This window comes from Postia placenta (assembly GCF_002117355.1).
Source record: "Postia placenta MAD-698-R-SB12 unplaced genomic scaffold POSPLAscaffold_4, whole genome shotgun sequence".
Taxonomy (NCBI): domain Eukaryota; kingdom Fungi; phylum Basidiomycota; class Agaricomycetes; order Polyporales; family Adustoporiaceae; genus Rhodonia; species Rhodonia placenta.
Window position 1 is genome coordinate 1,118,742 of NW_020169835.1, and position 14,292 is coordinate 1,133,033.

Genomic DNA, 14,292 nt, shown 5'->3' on the forward strand with positions numbered 1-14,292 from the left:
CTAGACCGTAATGAGGATCTCAGCCTCGAGGAGTCGGTGCAGGGGCGTACGTTGCTATATGCGCATTCTCCCATCCAGCGCGGACAGCGAGATAGGTAATGTACGTCTCTTGTGGTGAGCTGAGGAGTGCGGCCCCGACAACGAGCTGCTTGTAGGTCGCTACTACCGTACACTTTTCAGGAGAGTACTGCAGCGAATCGCTCACTGAATCACGTCTTCATGTCAAGAATCGACGATGATGCTCGGACCACGACGTACGCACCGTTTATGCCTTCCCAAAAGGTGCGAGCGAGGAGGTCGTGTATCTGGTCGAGGTGGCAAGGCTGTAACGACACGTACGTGATCGGAGCTATGGTCTCTTCCGGCTGTTCACGGCCAGGACTGAAGTGCTCGTCAGTACGTTTTGACAAACAGCCAGGTGAGATCGTGTACATACTGCATAAGTGAGTAGTGTTCGCGGACGTCCGCCATCAGATCCATCCAGGGGCTGCGTGTCTCCCAGTCTACGGCGATGGGGTCGGGTGCACGAGGAGGCTGGAATCCTCCCATGCGCGAAAGGAACGAATGCTCGTATGGCGTTGTCTTGATGGCATACAGCGCATCGAGCACTTGCGGATTGACCGTGGATGTCGCCCGTGGTGTTGCCAGCGGCGTAACTATCGCGGGATCCGCGTGAACGAGGGGGCGATCCAAAATTTGCCGTCGAAGAGCTCCCTAACAGTGACCATGAGTTTGATTGGCGGCCAGCACAAGCTCGCTTACCGGTTGCAGCTTCATTTTGCGTGCCAGAAGTGAAAGTAGAGGCGATGATGGTGATTGGCTGGACCGCCCCAGTATTTCTTCCGTCAGAGCGCACGCCTCCGTACGGGTGAGAGACTGCACCAATTGTCCCTGTGGCAAATATTACCATCTGCATGACTTATTCGACGTCAAGACAACTGACTCACTATATTGTCCTGCTCAGCTAGATTGCTCTGTATTCTACCTCCTACCGCCAGGAGCTCTGGAAGCATCTCCTCTATAATATCGTCGAATGACACATCTGGCTTTTCTCCATTCGTGGGTGAGCCATGACGATCGGCAAATGCATGTAACAAAGGTGACACTGAAAGCGGATAGACTATGTGCGCGATCTCTGAGGGCTCCCTATTCGTTCTTCTCCGTTTGCGTCTGTGAGTCTAATTCTTCAGTGAGGATGCACGAGTCACAATAAGTTGACAGTTGCAAACTCACTGGTATCTCCTCGGCGTACTCACTGTCGTCAGAACTGTACTGTTCCCACTTTGCTGGAGACATTTTCAAGTGCTTTGGGCTGAAAGATACAGCAAAAATATACGGAGCATCAAGTCAGGCTAGAGAGCTATGGCAGGCACGACGCGTACTCACGAAATTGAAGCCGGGGTCAGGCATTTATGATTGCCTTATCGGGAAAGGTGCGTCAGCGCATTTGCATAAGCGCCAAAGTAGGGCTTCTGCAGCCACAAGCCAGCCTCCGCTCGAAGACATAAGAAACCGCCGCACAGCTTGGCAGTCCAGATCGTCCAAGACAAACACCACTTTCTCACCACAAACATGGGATCACTGCCACAATCTGCCATCCTTGACATCCTACAGGTACGATCTCATCCCAACTGCGTCTCGCACATGAACCGACCAGCTTCCAGGAGGAGTTCTCCCCTCCCCTCGACAGCTCGCTTGTCGCAGCTATCATAGCCGACTATGTTTCCGGGGATAGTCCAACACACTCTACCGACCAGATCCAGACGTGCCGAGAAATCCTCAGTCAATTGGCGACCCTCGCGGAGAAGGAGCTCCGGGATGAAGATGCACTCTCCGAACAGCTTTCTAATGTGCAGATCACATCCTACTCTACCACAGATGACACCCATAGCCTGAGCGGATCCTTCTCACCGGATTCAAGCCAAACCAACTCGAGCGGGACATCTGATGTCTCAAGCCAACACTCGTTTAGCTCCCCCCTCGGATTCTTGCAAGCTGCTTTCCCCCACATAGCCACGCCAAAGCTCAAAAATGTCTTGAGCTCGCTGGGAGATGCCGACACCATTGATATGGAATCAGTTGTTGAGAGCATACTCAGCAGCGAGTATGTGCGGGAGCTCGAAGAACGCGGTATGGACGCCCTGGACGAAGCCGACGGCTTACTGGATTATGGACCGGATTGGTCCTTGGTCGAAGGAAACAAGAAGCCGAGCCCCAAGACTGCGAAGAAGACTAAGAAGCGCGGAACTACAATCACATTGGTTGACATCCGCCAGAAGCAACACGAACGGCCTGCGCTCTCGTCTTCGCGCATTGCGCCTCCAGACCCATGGACGCAGCTATCTTCCGTCGCATCATACTTGTCTACCCTGATACCGACTCACTCCGCCTCGTTTTTCCAGTCCGTGTTCCATTCCCCCGAACACACTACGCCGGCGAAGGCGCTTCGTGCAGCGTTGCGTTCTGTCGTAGCATCAGCCCCTGGTACATCAGTCCTAGGCCCCGATTCTGAGCTCACACCAGAGGAAGCACCCTCGTTATTCAGCATGCTCGATATCCTAAGTACAATACCCGAGTATGCCAACCTCGACGCGGAACAGCGCGATCAGCTGACGGCGGACGTGCAGCTTGCTCTGCGCGCGACTCGTATGCAGCCTGATATTGCACTCGACATTGTGCGGCTGATCCTCGATCTCGACAACGACTCCGCCTCGGGCGAACACGAGTGGGGAGTGTATCACTCTCCGGCGCCTTCGTCTTCTCCCCCTATGGCCAACGGTCCAATCAAGGCTGTTACTTTACCCTCTGGCCCACCTCCTGTACCGCCTCCTCCCCGCCCACGTTCACGCTCACCGGCCAACAAGGCCCGGGTGGCGGCGCCGCCCATGAACGCATGGAAGACTATACCGCAGCGGCAGCCAAGCGGCCCGCACCCGCTCGCGGAGTCGATTCCAGCATACCGGCGCAAGGTGCGAAGCGGCGGGAACGGGCTGGGAAAAGGCGGCAAGGGCGACGTCGGCGAGCTCGGCGGACGGCTCGTCTCGGGCGTCGGCGGCCACCGTCTCCGCGCGCGAGAGCTGACGGAGATGAGGAGGGACGCGTTGAGGGAGGCGAGCCGCGCGTGGCAGCGGGGAAACGCCAAGACTAGGGGCGGAGAGGTTGCGTTCTATTATGCCGAGAGGGTAAGTTACACCGGAGGGTGATGTGATGACATCTTGCCAATGATGACCGCTACTCCCAGGCCAGAGAGCTTCAGCAGCAAGCCAGACAGGAGCAAATGGATGCGACGCGAGAAATGGTGCAGGCAAAACGGTACTGTCACCTACTCCAGTCGTCCGTAGGAACTGCATGCTGATCCCTGCGTTTAGGTCATACTCGATGCATGGCGATACCGTTGATCTGCACGGAGCGACCGTGGTCGAGGGGGTCCAGATTGTGAAGGACATACTCCGCGATGGCAACTACTCTCCTTGTGAATCTTCTTCCCTCTCCCGCGTCACCATTGTATCTCATATATGCTATAGCGAGGCCGCTTCGTATCATCACTGGGCGTGGCACACATTCCGTCAACGGTGTGGGCGTGCTCGCGCCTGCCGTAAAGAGTGCTCTTCTCGGCGACGGGTGGGCCGTCGGCTCCTTCGAGGGCGGGCTCGTCGTTCGTGGCAAATCTGCATGGCGGACGTTATGATCTCAATCTAGGTTCAGCTGATCGTCGACATCATATATCCAAGGCAGCTCACCCTTCCAGATCGCGTCCCCAATTATTACTCCTAGAGACTATTTATTTCTATTCTGCCCTACAGCCTACAGCTCATTGTATTGCGTCTACGTGGATGTCCCGGACTATGAGTCAAGCTCATTGATGTAGCCATTTAGAATCCTGCTGTATCCGGTAGCCCATCCCTTCTTACGAGTGGAAGCTGAACGTGCAATGTCTCGGCCTGGTATATTTCTTAGGTTCATGGCGGGTCCTTACTCGCCACCTCCCGAACTTGGTATGTTAGATATCTTAGACATGATGTTGCTGTTCGGTTGAGAAGTCCATTGTGATGCATAAGGATTCCCGTTAGCATCGCCTAGGGGCCGGACACGACCATACCCTTCACCACACCCCACCTGCGGTGCCCATAAACACGCACCCCAAAAGTAGTAACCGACGCTTGCGAACGGCGAAACGATCAGGTACTGCCAATGATATCCAAGACCATCGTGGGTCACAAGTGAGACGAATCCAAAGCACAATGCACTACGCCTTGCCCAGCAAGCTGGTCGTTGCGACCCGCCGACGCTTGTTGCCTCGCATGATCTCGTTAAGGTCCGAGTCGACCTCCGCCGGAATAACTCTTTCGAGGTACAGGACCGCCTTTGTGGGCGCGCCGGGTGCCTGCACTTCGCGCGGCGGGGCCTTCGGCCGCCGCCGCCCATTGCCCGCCGCGCCTGGCCCACTAGCATTACCGTGTCCAGAGCTGTGTCTTGGATGTGTGGACGTCAGGGACAGCGGGAACGGCGAGGGGAGCTCGTCGACGGAAAGCGAGTGCGGGTTGAGCAGCGGGCCCGAGGCGATGGTCCCAGAAGTCGCGAGGATGCCGTTGGTGCCCTGGCCAGGACCCGCGCTGGAAAGCGGCGTAGGCGGCGGGGACGTCCCCGCGAGTTTGTTGCGCAGCTTACGCGTGTTGTGTGCCCGCGACTGCGAGTCCAGGCCCGCGTCTGTGCACCGAGAAGGCGTGTCGGCGGCGCAGAATTCAAATAAATGTATATGTGTGCGTGCGCTCACCTGTCACTGCGCCCTCCCCGTCCTTCTCTTCGCGCGCGCGGCGGCGGCGCTCCTCGATGCTCTCGAGGAGGCGCTCGCGGACGCGCTCCCGGCCCTTGCGCCACTCCTCCTCCACCTCCTCGCGCTCCTCCTCGTACGCGGTCTGCACCAGGTCCAGCGAGTGCCCCTCCTGGTGCACGAGCGCCGCGAGCAGCGCGGAGCGCTCGAGCGAGAGGGGGTACAGCCGCAGGTGGTACGCGGGGAGCGTCTCGGGGCGCGTCGAGAGCTGTATGGCCGTGCTGTGCAGGTCCGAGATGACCTCCGCGTAGTGTCTTCCGATGCTGGGCACAATAATGAGGCGGCACGCCGCACAGTCAGCTACGGGCCGCGCGCGGGAGAAGCGGTCGACGTCGACCGGGCGCACTCACTCCATCCGGTCGGTCATGTCCTTGCCGAGCTTGCTCATGAGCTCCCTCTTCCTCTTCTCCCGCCTCTGTTCCTCTGCAGAAGGGCCTGGCGGCGAGGGTCAGTGTGCGGTTGCGGTCGCGCGGAGCGACCGCCAGCTCCAGCACGCACCATGGGTCTTGCTGGGCCCCGCGGCGGGCTGGTGGTGGTACACCAGGTCTCCCGCATCAGCGTTGTTGGCCGCTCGTGTCTTGTGCGTTGTCGCATGCGGGAGGGGGAAAATCCCTGGTTGGGGCGGCATGTCTGCGGCGATTGTGATGAGGATCGGCACCTGGGCTGCGGTGGCGGTTGTGCGTTGTATGGTGATAGTAGTATGATTTAGACGAGCGGAAAATGCAGAGTTTTCCCTCTAGTAGATCAATGTTTTACAAGGGTTATGTTACACAGAAGCGGAGAGGGTGAGCTAAGGACGCGCGAAGAGCCGCAGGGACTGTTGTGGCACCAAATAGACGCCCAACGCGTTCTTGCAGGATCACGTGCGATCGTGTGCAGCGGCTAATTCGGCGAATCACAATATAATTGTCCAAAGCCAAATACCCCGACATCATTGACCCAACGGACGTACAAAGCCCTCGTGTCATTCACCGTGAAACTTTGAAGCTTGACCCTCTGATTAATCCGAAACAACTTTAATACACCATACAACAGGAAGACAGACTATGCTACTGTGCGCACAACTCGCACGCCGCAAGAATAAAATATCGTGAGCTGGGTTCGTGAATCGTGTGTATGCGGGACATCATGTATGGTGGAGTGGGGTGGGATGGATGTTGAGTGTTCTAATGCGATAACGGGGGACGTACGTGCGGCGACGCAGCGGTTTTGCGCGGACGACGGCACATCACTCGATGCCGCTCACGCTACCCGTGCTGGACGCGACCGCAAACTCATGGCGCGCGGGGTCGTACCCTTGCACCCAGTCTGGTCTATGGAAACCGCCCGCGGTAGCGCTCACCGCATGCCCGCCCATGCGGATCGAGTGCGGGTTGCCAAACGCCGGCAGAGGCGGGTTCCACATGCTCTGCGCACGCCCCGTCGTGTAGCTGCTGCAAAAACGCCACGTTAGTATCTCGACAACAAAGGCAGCCGAGATGGCGCTCACCTCTTGCGCAGCGTCGGCGTCATAGACAGGTGTGCAAAGCTGCTTGGGAACAGCGGGTGCCCAGGGCCGCGCTCGTGCAACGCGTCATATGGCATGTCGCGGTCGTGTATTGTGTTCGAGCGCGGGATCGACATGGGGCTCGCCGCGGGGCTCCCCAGGGGCAGCGACGACGGCTCGCCGCCGGGGCTCAGCGCGTAGTTCGAGCTGAACGGCGTCGCGGGGCTGGTGGCAATCCGCAGCCCGTGCACCTCCTGCTCATCCTCAATGTCCGCCTTCGTGTCTGCGTCGTTGCCTGCGTCTTCCTCGTCCTCGTCCTCTTCACGCACCTCGCAGAGCTCGTGCGGGTCGAGCGTAGAGGACGTGGGCGGACGCGCCGAGTTGGCGAGGACGGGCTCGATCGTGAGCTCGTCTGCACCGAGGGTGGGGGACGGTGGGGTCGCGCAGAGGACGGGGCTAGGAGCCTCAAACACGATGGGGAACTTGTCCGCGGAGTCTGCGGAGTCTGCAGAGCTAGACAGCACGGGAACGCTAGAAGCAGTGGGCGTTGAATCGAGCACGGGCGGCAGCGCATCGTCGTCACCGTCCAGTTCAGCGGGGACGCCAAGCGCACCTTTGATTCGCTCCCAGATGAGCTCGCTCTTCGCCATGATACAGGTGCGCGCCCTGTGGACCCACGGCGCGTCATCGGCAACGTCACGGTCGACGCTTTTGAGCCAGAACGCGAGCTCGGCGTACGTCCATGTCTTCGGGTCGCTGGACAGGAGCGCGTCCGCGGACTCTTTGCCGGTAAACGCGCGCGTGCTCTCGGGGAACATCTGGGCAAGGAGGGAGAAGAGCTTGGCGGAGGGCGGAGTACACATGAGCTGGCCGACTTCAAAGGGACGCTCGACGAAGGGGAGCAGGATGGCGTCGGGAAGAGGCGTGAAGGAGACGGAGGAAGGCTTCTCCGCAGGTAGGATCGGGCTGCCGCCGTTGGTAACACGCGGGTTGCACGCCTGGCGGGCGACGTCCAGCAGCTGCTCGGGCGGCAGCTTGTTCATGGAACCGGAGTAGCGGCGGCTGAGGGTGGGGGACTGGGGTCGGATGCGCGGGGACGAGGTGGGACTGCTGCCGTGCGGGCCGCCGCTGCCTGGGGACGTGCCGAAGGACGAGAAGGCAAAGCTCATGCGGGAGCCCTCGGGCTTGCCCGCGGACGAGTTGGAGCTGAGGGACGCGTTGCTGCCGTGACGGCCGTGCCTGCGGGGGTACTGCTCGCCCTCGGTCGGGGGCGGGACGCGGACGATGGTGAGGCGGCTGGAAGTGGAGCGGAGGGGGTTGTTGTTGAGCGGCGAGTGGACGCCCCACGGGTCGGAGGCAGAGACGGAGCCTCTGCGGGAAGAGAGTCTGCGGGAGCGGGTCGGGCTGAGAGACGGACTGCTGGAAGGGGAGACGACGGGATCTACGAGGGTGGTCATGGTGGCAGCGGGTGCGGCGATGCGGGGCCCCACAGGGTATTTAAGAGAGGGGGAGTGTTGACTGCGCTAGGAGGAGCGAGGGCGAGGTGGCGGCGGGTGCATTTGTGGTGGCTGGAGATCGATAGCCACCACTTCCCGTCCGAGCCCGTGCGTCAAGAATCCGCCCTCGTCTTCCAGATGCGCCTCGGGGCCTCCCTTTCCAGTCCAGGCCCTCCCCCGCTGACCGTCTGGACCTCGGCCACCCCGCCGCCTTGGCGTCCATTCCCCGGGTTATGGAGCCTACGCTATGGGTCTGGAGTCTGTGTAAGGAGCCTCTTGAGTCAGAAAACAGGCTGAGGCAAGGCACAGACAGACGAAGACTTACTCCAGTCACCGTGAGCACCTGACGCTTCCTTCTTCGACGCAACGCAGCTGTATTACATCAAGGGTAGACGATGGCATCGATAGCTCTCACACAACGTAGCGCGCCGTTCAACTATTTTGAGTATTCCCCATGCTATAGAAGGATACCCAGATCGCCACGGCTGGTACCCAATTGAAGTCGTCTCGTTCCGACGCGATGATTGCGAGCGAAGCGAGCATATCTCGGCTAAAGGGGCTGAGGCCAGGCTTTCAGTTGGAACAAACAAGTACAAAGGATACGTGCAAGCGCCCGATGTGTGTTTACGTTGAAAGGACTGAAAGTCACCCAAACATCCTTCAAATCCCATAATCAAGATCTAAAAACACATGCAAGCATGCAGCAAATTAATGCATGGAAAAAGAACGGCATCAAGGTGAGAACTCGTTGCCAAATGAGCATAAGTACACGAAAATCAATTAGACGCCCAAACCGCTGGTGCCCGCTTACCACACAACTTCGTTCTGAAACCTGAGTCCTTTGTCGGAAATATCCGGGCATGCTTGCAATCCCTAGATCTTGTGATGGGCCTTGTGAAGTGCTTGTAAGACTTTGCAAGCAATTCAGTCTTACAAGCACTTCTCGTCGTCTAAAGATATTGCAATAAGCAGATGCCTGATTAGGACTTAAGATTGTTATCTCAAGTTATCGCAATAAACTATGATAAGATTGCAATCACGTTGGCGATTTTGATTGAGTACTTGCTCGGCTCTTGCTACTTCATAACAGTGCCAACCCCAGTCAATCTTGCTGCATTATTCATGGACTGACTTAAGCAAGATATGCAGTGTCAAAAGCACACTCAATGCAGGGTATGTATCTTCTATGCATGGTCACTATATTGCGGGTATTTAATGCTTTTGAGGCAAGTACAGGGGACCATGAGGTGCTCAATATGAGCCAACAATGAAAGGACTTTTGATGAAGTGGTTTTGTGGCGCGTTGGTAGTATAGTATTCCTACTTGTATCACTAGGATCCGGTGTTTGAACCCACTACGTAGCACTTTGTTACTGATTTTACTCATTTTGTCTTGTTGTATTTACTTATTAAATTTACTTATTAAATTGATTGCATCAGTATATCATTGAACGATCATTTCTATTGCTATTATAAATATTATTACAAATCAGTAACAAAGTAATAGAACAAGATAAGGACGATAAATCCTGTAGAATACCCAAACAGAGCAGGTGAGGCTGGAAATCATCGATATTGCAAGCCGCATGACCGACATTGCGTTCATTTTCTACCTAGTCACATGGTCATTGCAATCTCGGCAGGTCATTGTGACATTGTGACCCATTGCAATGCTTTGCAAACTCCGCTGGGTTTTTCCGACATTTTCTCTTGGGGATTTCACTAATTTAGACATAGCTAAATGTCTTACCAATACATTTTTAACGGTAGTGCGACGTAGAATTCAGCGCTTCGCGAGCCACTTCCCGTGCAGCGGGTGCATATTAAATTTGCACCTCCATGGCGAGACCTTGCCAGCGTTTCGACATCGTGCAAGTCAGTTGATGGTCTGGAATCGCTAGGCGCTCTACTCTTCCTCGGGCGCCAGCTCGCCAGAGCAGCATGCGCTCACCCTCACAGTATAGTGTTCAGACAGTGCCAGATTGCACGGCGTTGAATTGGCCTTTAGAAGATGACCATTTAGCTGTGAGAGCGTAACTCAAAACTCGCCCAGGTGTTCCATCTTCAATCATAAACGATAGAATCGTTGGACAAACACACGCAAACACCGTGAGCCACCATGCTGCGGTCAAGATTCGGCCTTCGCTTCGCTGCCTCTGCGTCCACCGCCCTCTGGATGCTATACCAATAGACTCAAGCTTGCTTCAAACTCGGTTTTTCCTAAGGTCTGGCTATATCTGACAGTATACCCTGCGGCATCTCTCACAATGGGCACTCCCAATCCCTGGAACACCTCGCAGCAGCGCTCGAATGCTCCCCCTGGCTGGAGGACCTACGATGCTCACGAGAAGGGCAGACTCCCTAGGAACAAAAGCTGGCTGGCCAGCTTTGTCTCGGGCTCCAACAGTCCGCTTCCCGTCCACGGCACCGGCGACAAGCACCCCTGGGAGACCATGGACTCGCTGCACGGCCCTGCCGTCCGGCTGAGGAACATGAAGCGCCACCTCCTACGCCGCCTCTCATCCTGGAGCGGCGGCGACACACACACGCGCCACGGCTCTGGCTCGCTCACACGCCAGCCGCCCCCGTCGCCGCTGTCCGCGGCCTCCGCCTCGACACTCCGCTTCGCACTCCTCTGCGCGCTCTGGTACACGACGTCCGCGCTCTCGTCGAACACGGGCAAGGCGATCCTGACGCAGTTCCGCTTCCCGATCACGCTCACGTTCGTGCAGTTCGGCTTCGTCGCGGGGTACTGCCTGCTGTTCATGAGCCCCGCGGTGCGCTTCGCGCGCTTCAAGACGCCGACGCGCGCGGTGTTCAGCAGCACGCTGCCGATGGGCTGCTTCCAGGTCGGCGGGCACATCTTCTCGAGCATGGCCATCTCGTGCATCCCCGTGAGCACGGTGCACACCATCAAGGTCAGTACAGCATCTGTTCGGCTTTGTGTCGCGTCGCCAGGGCGCGCGTCTAGTCGCATCCGCGCCGGCCCCGTCGCGATAATCAATCTAGCTTCTCGGCTCCTGATTACTCGGGCTGCGCGCTGTCGCGTCGCTAAAGAGGCGAGCTATGTGCACGAAAGTCAGACATGACAGGCTCGGTGTCAGTGGTCAGACAGCTGGGTGACCGATGGTCTTGAGTATGCCATCGACGTCTCGCTGGTAATAGCGGCTATCTCAGGCGCCAACACCAGTTCTGCATCGTACGTTGCGCCCGCTGGTACTTCGATTACTCAACGTTGTTGGCACCATCGCGATGGTTTTACGCTGCTGACGCGACAGCTGTCGAAAGGCATCTATTTTTCACGGCAACCGCAAGGTTGCTGCGACAGACGGCCACAGCCTCACGACAATCGATGTGGGTACATCATGTGGTGGTTATCCATTTAGATGCCATCAGGACGACAATTCGGTGCGCCGATTTTTGAGCGCATCGGGTTGTATCCTGTGGTGTCCACTCAGGAGTCCCAGTTACCGGGCCTCGCCTTGCCCATTTTGAGGGCTCGCAGAGCGTCCTTCGCTCCACGGTAGCATCAGACACGAACAAGCATCCCGGGGTCATACCCCCTTGATCGGTCCCATTCTACGGCTAATCCTCCGCCATACCTTCGTTTAATGATGGACTCCTCCCTTACGTGTCCGCCCCTATTGACTCCGCGTACTGATCACGTTCTCGCAGGCGCTGTCTCCGCTGTTTACCGTCGCGGCATATGCACTCCTGTTCCGCGTGCGCTACTCGGCCAAGACATACGTCTCATTGCTGCCGCTGACGATCGGCGTTATGCTCGCATGTAGCTTCGACATGTCCGCATCGAACGCGATTGGCCTGCTGTGTGCATTCGGGTCTGCGCTGGTCTTTGTGAGCTCGAACATTTTCTTCAAAAAGATCATGCCGTCGGGTCCAAATGCAGCTGCGGCCTCGTCACACAAGCTGGACAAGCTGAATCTGCTGTTCTACTCCTCAAGCATGGCCTTCGTCCTCATGATACCCATCTGGCTGTACTATGACCTCCCTGCGCTGCTGGTGATGCTCCACGACCCGGCACACATCGGGCACCCCGCGCAGGGGCACGCGCACTCGCACCACTCGGTCGCCTGGGACTTCCTCGCGAACGGCACGGTGCACTTCGCGCAGAACATCATCGCGTTCATCCTCCTCGCGCAGACATCGCCCGTCACGTACAGCATCGCGTCGCTCATCAAGCGCGTCGCCGTCATCTGCATCGCGATCGTGTGGTTCGCGCAGCCCGTGCACCCCGTGCAGGCGTGCGGCATCACGCTCACGTTCGCGGGCCTGTACATGTACAACCAGGCCAAGAGCGACGTCGAGCTGGGCGAGCGCAGCATGCGCCGCGTCGCCGCTGCCCGCGCGATGGAACTCCCCAGCACCCGTGCCGAGCTCTCCCCAGCATCGACTCGGGCTCCCCCGCCCGACGTGCTCCCGGCCGTCGGCGTGGCCTCTGGATACGGCCGCCCCCGCGGCCAGCCCGCCGCAGCGGCGCACGTCACTTCATCCAACCCCCCACTGCGCACCCTGCCGCACCACCCCTCCACGGACCCCCGCCCCACACAGCCTCTGTCGTACTCGCACACGCATCATACCCCCAACCTGCGCATCCAGATCACCCCGCCCGCGCCCGCGAACGCGAAGCCGGGCACCGTGCCAACGCCCGTCGACCTGTACCCGTCGCCGCCGCCGTCGCTCGACTCGCCGCCCGCGGAGGAGCCCGCGCAGGCATGGGTGCCGGCGTCAACACCGCGTCGCCGTGGGTCGATGGCGACCGGACACGCGCCACCGCGACACCGCGAGCAGCCCGCCCCGCGCGCGGCAGCCGCCGCGTGAAAAGGCGATACGCGCACCGCTGTGCTTGGTTTGACTCCCCCGGACACGGACAGAATGCTTGCTAGACAGTAGTAGACTACGCTCCACGAATGCACGAAGACGACGAGTTTGACACGCCCCAGGACACGCCTTGCCCGGCGCCGCCGCCATTGACATCCTCACCCCCGTTTCCGCTTCGTTCTTTCAGTGCTTCGCAGCCGAGCGGACTGTATTTATTACACTCCTGGATATTCTCCACTTAGCGTACCTGTCCACCTTCTTAGTTGTGCGTGTGCACACATCTTGCTTTGCGCTTTAATGCACATTTCCATAACATCTGCGCGCCCCGAGGCGGGTTTGAGTAAAGACTGACTTACACGTTACCGTTTGACAGGGGACGACCGTGTCACTGCGAGGTTCGCTGCCAAAGCCCCAAAGGTCAACACTATAAAAGCATAAGATAGCTTGTCGTATGGCTACATGTTTGAGGCAACGCTTGCACGGCGCCCGTACTCGGGGATCACCTATTGTCATGACTGCGGTGTGCGATCTACGCTTACGCTGGCAGGTACCCGGAAGCTCGACTTGTCTTGCATGGAGTCTGAAGAAGCTTGTGAGTAGAAGAAAGATATAATGAACGTGTGGGCGTACCATTGTTTGACTTGTACTCCATGACGGTTGTTGGTGGGAGGTTGAGCACCCGCCAAATTGTTTCTCTGAAGGGGTACGAGAAATAACGTATAAGCTAACAGCCTGTTCGATAGGACACACAGACGCACTTTACTTTCTCCTTTACCTGAGCATCCGAGTCATGGCGGTTCCAGACGGAGATGATGTCCTCGTTCTGACGCACACTAATCGTGCACCCGCAGATTTCGGGCCACTCGCCCTCCGGTGCGGCCCCGTTCTCCTCGCCCCTGCCCGGCTGCGCGCCGTCGGTAGGCGCGTCTCCAGTAGAGCACTCGGCGAACTGGTCGCCAACGACAGCGAGGACGAGGTCCTCCCAAAGGCGGTCCGCAATGCCCTTGCGGAGACGGATTATCCACTTGCCGCCGGGGAGGTTAAGAGGGTCCTCCCAGACGGGACGGCGGACGCCAGAGTGGAAGAGGAGATAGTCGGTGGTGGGAAGGAGGGCGGACGGCGAGTGGAGGTGTGTCCAGAGGGACCAGAAGGACTCGACCTGCGGACGGTCGGGCAGATGTCAGGGCTGGGCAAGGGTGGAGACAGGGGCGGGCGCACCGAGCTAAACGCAGAGACCTTCTTGATGCCCTCCTCGTAGTTTGTGATTTTTGTGCCGGGACCGCGCTGCTGGCGGAACCAGAATACCCAGCTGAAGACGAGACGCGGGAGTTCAGCTGTCAGAAGGGGGCGGACGGCGAGGGCGGGCACGAACATACGTATGGCGGAGGGGATGCACGACGGGGCTCGCGTTGCGGCTTGCGCTGGCGGAGGGTTTGTCCTTGTTCGGGGACTTTTCGTCGGCGGAGGAGGTGGATAGTGATGTGGAAAAGTGCTTTGACGAGGGCACGCGGGGACGCGGTGCGGGTGAGGGTGTCGGAGCCACGGTCGTCTGGGTTGCGGAGGAGGTAGAATTGGAGTTTGCGAGGAAGCGGGACTGGGAGTGGTTGGAAAAGTAGCCAGCCATGGACTGTGGGCGAGGA

At 58.3% G+C, this 14,292-nt stretch overlaps 6 protein-coding genes across 6 annotated transcripts; 2 read left to right on the forward strand and 4 right to left on the reverse strand.

The window, feature by feature from the left end:
- Window positions 1–19: 19 nt before the first annotated feature.
- On the reverse strand, window positions 20–1,296 carry POSPLADRAFT_1137027 (hypothetical protein; the record flags this gene model as incomplete). The annotated part of the gene is made up of 6 exons (XM_024484750.1): window positions 20–204; window positions 263–381; window positions 437–656; window positions 763–910; window positions 948–1,105; window positions 1,257–1,296. 6 exons carry the CDS (start codon window positions 1,294–1,296, stop codon window positions 20–22), a joined length of 870 nt encoding a protein of 289 aa, XP_024340944.1.
- A 247-nt stretch (window positions 1,297–1,543) lies between these two features.
- On the forward strand, window positions 1,544–3,930 carry POSPLADRAFT_1168307 (hypothetical protein). Its single transcript, XM_024488004.1, has 6 exons — window positions 1,544–1,614; window positions 1,665–3,182; window positions 3,242–3,312; window positions 3,369–3,472; window positions 3,525–3,655; window positions 3,700–3,930. The coding sequence occupies exons 1-6, from the start codon at window positions 1,573–1,575 to the stop codon at window positions 3,772–3,774; spliced, it is 1,941 nt and encodes a 646-aa protein (XP_024340945.1). The 5' UTR covers window positions 1,544–1,572; the 3' UTR covers window positions 3,775–3,930.
- A 19-nt stretch (window positions 3,931–3,949) lies between these two features.
- Window positions 3,950–5,459, reverse strand: POSPLADRAFT_1179766 (hypothetical protein; the record flags this gene model as incomplete). Its single annotated transcript, XM_024488695.1, has 4 exons — window positions 3,950–4,707; window positions 4,775–5,094; window positions 5,182–5,254; window positions 5,330–5,459. 4 exons carry the CDS (start codon window positions 5,457–5,459, stop codon window positions 4,247–4,249), a joined length of 984 nt encoding a protein of 327 aa, XP_024340946.1. The 3' UTR covers window positions 3,950–4,246.
- A 334-nt stretch (window positions 5,460–5,793) lies between these two features.
- On the reverse strand, window positions 5,794–7,779 carry POSPLADRAFT_1039311 (hypothetical protein). Its single transcript, XM_024477526.1, has 2 exons — window positions 6,321–7,779; window positions 5,794–6,264 (listed from the first exon to the last, which is right to left on the reverse strand). The coding sequence occupies exons 1-2, from the start codon at window positions 7,772–7,774 to the stop codon at window positions 6,060–6,062; spliced, it is 1,659 nt and encodes a 552-aa protein (XP_024340947.1). The 5' UTR covers window positions 7,775–7,779; the 3' UTR covers window positions 5,794–6,059.
- A 2,526-nt stretch (window positions 7,780–10,305) lies between these two features.
- Window positions 10,306–12,961, forward strand: POSPLADRAFT_1179770 (hypothetical protein; the record flags this gene model as incomplete). The annotated part of the gene is made up of 2 exons (XM_024488696.1): window positions 10,306–10,731; window positions 11,489–12,961. 2 exons carry the CDS (start codon window positions 10,306–10,308, stop codon window positions 12,650–12,652), a joined length of 1,590 nt encoding a protein of 529 aa, XP_024340948.1. The 3' UTR covers window positions 12,653–12,961.
- A 200-nt stretch (window positions 12,962–13,161) lies between these two features.
- On the reverse strand, window positions 13,162–14,276 carry POSPLADRAFT_1045269 (hypothetical protein; the record flags this gene model as incomplete). Its single annotated transcript, XM_024478720.1, has 5 exons — window positions 13,162–13,232; window positions 13,283–13,347; window positions 13,411–13,811; window positions 13,871–13,961; window positions 14,029–14,276. The coding sequence occupies 5 exons, from the start codon at window positions 14,274–14,276 to the stop codon at window positions 13,162–13,164; spliced, it is 876 nt and encodes a 291-aa protein (XP_024340949.1).
- Window positions 14,277–14,292: the final 16 nt, after the last annotated feature.

Excerpts from the sequence above, each read along its gene's own strand:
- POSPLADRAFT_1168307 (XM_024488004.1), top strand. The coding sequence starts at position 1,573 with ATGGGATCACTGCCACAATCTGCCATCCTTGACATCCTACAG. Across the intron at positions 3,313-3,368 it reads GAAATGGTGCAGGCAAAACG|GTCATACTCGATGCATGGCG; the intron begins GTACTGTCACCT and ends CCCTGCGTTTAG. Across the intron at positions 3,656-3,699 it reads CCTTCGAGGGCGGGCTCGTC|GTTCAGCTGATCGTCGACAT; the intron begins GTTCGTGGCAAA and ends ATCTCAATCTAG.
- POSPLADRAFT_1039311 (XM_024477526.1), bottom strand. The coding sequence starts at position 7,774 with ATGACCACCCTCGTAGATCCCGTCGTCTCCCCTTCCAGCAGTCCGTCT. Across the intron at positions 6,265-6,320 it reads ACGCCGACGCTGCGCAAGAG|CAGCTACACGACGGGGCGTG; the intron begins GTGAGCGCCATC and ends GCGTTTTTGCAG.